Below are 1426 nucleotides of genomic sequence, written 5' to 3' on the forward strand. Positions count from 1 at the left end.
ATGATGAATGTCTACAAGTAAGATAAGCAACATTCACATAAATAATATTTGGTATCGTATGACAAGTGAAACATGTAGGAAGAATAGTTACCAATCGTTGATCTCCTCCACCACAGTGGGTAACTTGATGTTCTCAACATCATCCTCTTCATTCTCATCCCTCGGCTACAAGTGTGGAAGTTAGACAAATGCTCACATCACATACAACAAGACCAAAAAAGAAATAAAGCAAAGGTAAGGAAAAGATGGCAAACATACCACCAGATTCAAGTCAACATGAGCACCCTTGATATAACTTGCACCACAAACTAATGCCTCCACCATAACCGGTTTTAACGAACTCCTATAGTCATCTAAGACACAAGTTGACAAACTAGAGTGAGGATGAGAAGTTGACAAGTTTATATCCAAAGTTCAATAGTATGAGTTGACATACCTAAAATCCTTCCGGTCGTGCTGAAGGTAGATTCCGAAGACACGGAGGTAGCCGGGATAGTAATGAACCTCTTGGCTATCTTGGCCAACATTGGGTACCTTGGAGCATTCTCTTTCCACCAACCAAGAAGATCAAGAGCCTTGTCGCGAGGGGCAACCGCATCCTCTAAGTAGTTTCTCAACTCACTCTTTGATATTCTTGTTGAACGGGACGATAAGAAGGCCTCGTACCCAGCTTGAACCGGGATACTAGGAATGTTTGTAGAGGAAGATGAGCTTTCTCCATTTCCAGCTCGCTTATTTTGAGCAACACATTTGTCATACAAGGCTGCCAACTCTTTCTCCACAGTTTTGATCTCAGTCCTAAACCTCATACTTCCTTCTCCATATAGTTCTCCAAAGGCCCACTCTATGTAACCCATCTTGTACCTCGGATCAAAGATGATAGCATTGGAGTGAATTAGAAAGCATATGAGTAAAAAAACAGCAACCACGGGAGTAAAAACAGCAAGCATGTGTACCTAGGATCAAAGATGGTTGCGATCACCATGGCATTGTTCTTTTCTTCCCAATATTTGTCAAACTTCTCCAACATTGCTTCACCCATTTCCTTGTAGTGGTCACTGTCACTAGCCATTGCATGTTTGATTGCAAGCTTGATACCAACAATGTATGGGTAGAAGATGTTCGAAGTAGGATATAAGCTTCCTGAAAATGCTTTTGTCACCTCAGCCAAACTCTCAAGTAATGGAGAGATAAGGTCATACATGTCCCACTCTGCGTTTGTCGGCGCCCAAGCATAGTTGGCATTTGAACCAGCATGAGAGGTCAAGGCTTCCTTATATCCACGGGCAGTGCTAATCATCTTAAAGGTTGAACTCCACCTTGTTTTACAATCCAAGTGTAAATGATTACCAACTTTGACACCCAAGCTTTTGCAAGTGGCAACAAAAGCATGGAGACGAGAAGGTGACCTCTTGAAGTACTTCAC

At 42.1% G+C, this 1426-nt stretch overlaps 1 protein-coding gene across 1 annotated transcript; it reads right to left on the bottom strand.

Moving 5' to 3' along the window:
- Positions 1–3: 3 nt before the first annotated feature.
- Positions 4–1420, bottom strand: LOC123178132 (zinc finger BED domain-containing protein RICESLEEPER 1). Its single transcript, XM_044591403.1, has 4 exons — positions 957–1420; positions 437–864; positions 259–353; positions 4–165 (listed from the first exon to the last, which is right to left on the bottom strand). The coding sequence occupies exons 1-4, from the start codon at positions 1298–1300 to the stop codon at positions 88–90; spliced, it is 945 nt and encodes a 314-aa protein (XP_044447338.1). The 5' UTR covers positions 1301–1420; the 3' UTR covers positions 4–87.
- Between the last annotated feature and the right edge of the window lie 6 nt (positions 1421–1426).

The sequence above is a fragment of the Triticum aestivum genome, unplaced genomic scaffold (genome assembly GCF_018294505.1).
Source record: "Triticum aestivum cultivar Chinese Spring unplaced genomic scaffold, IWGSC CS RefSeq v2.1 scaffold175669, whole genome shotgun sequence".
Lineage (NCBI taxonomy): Eukaryota > Viridiplantae > Streptophyta > Magnoliopsida > Poales > Poaceae > Triticum > Triticum aestivum.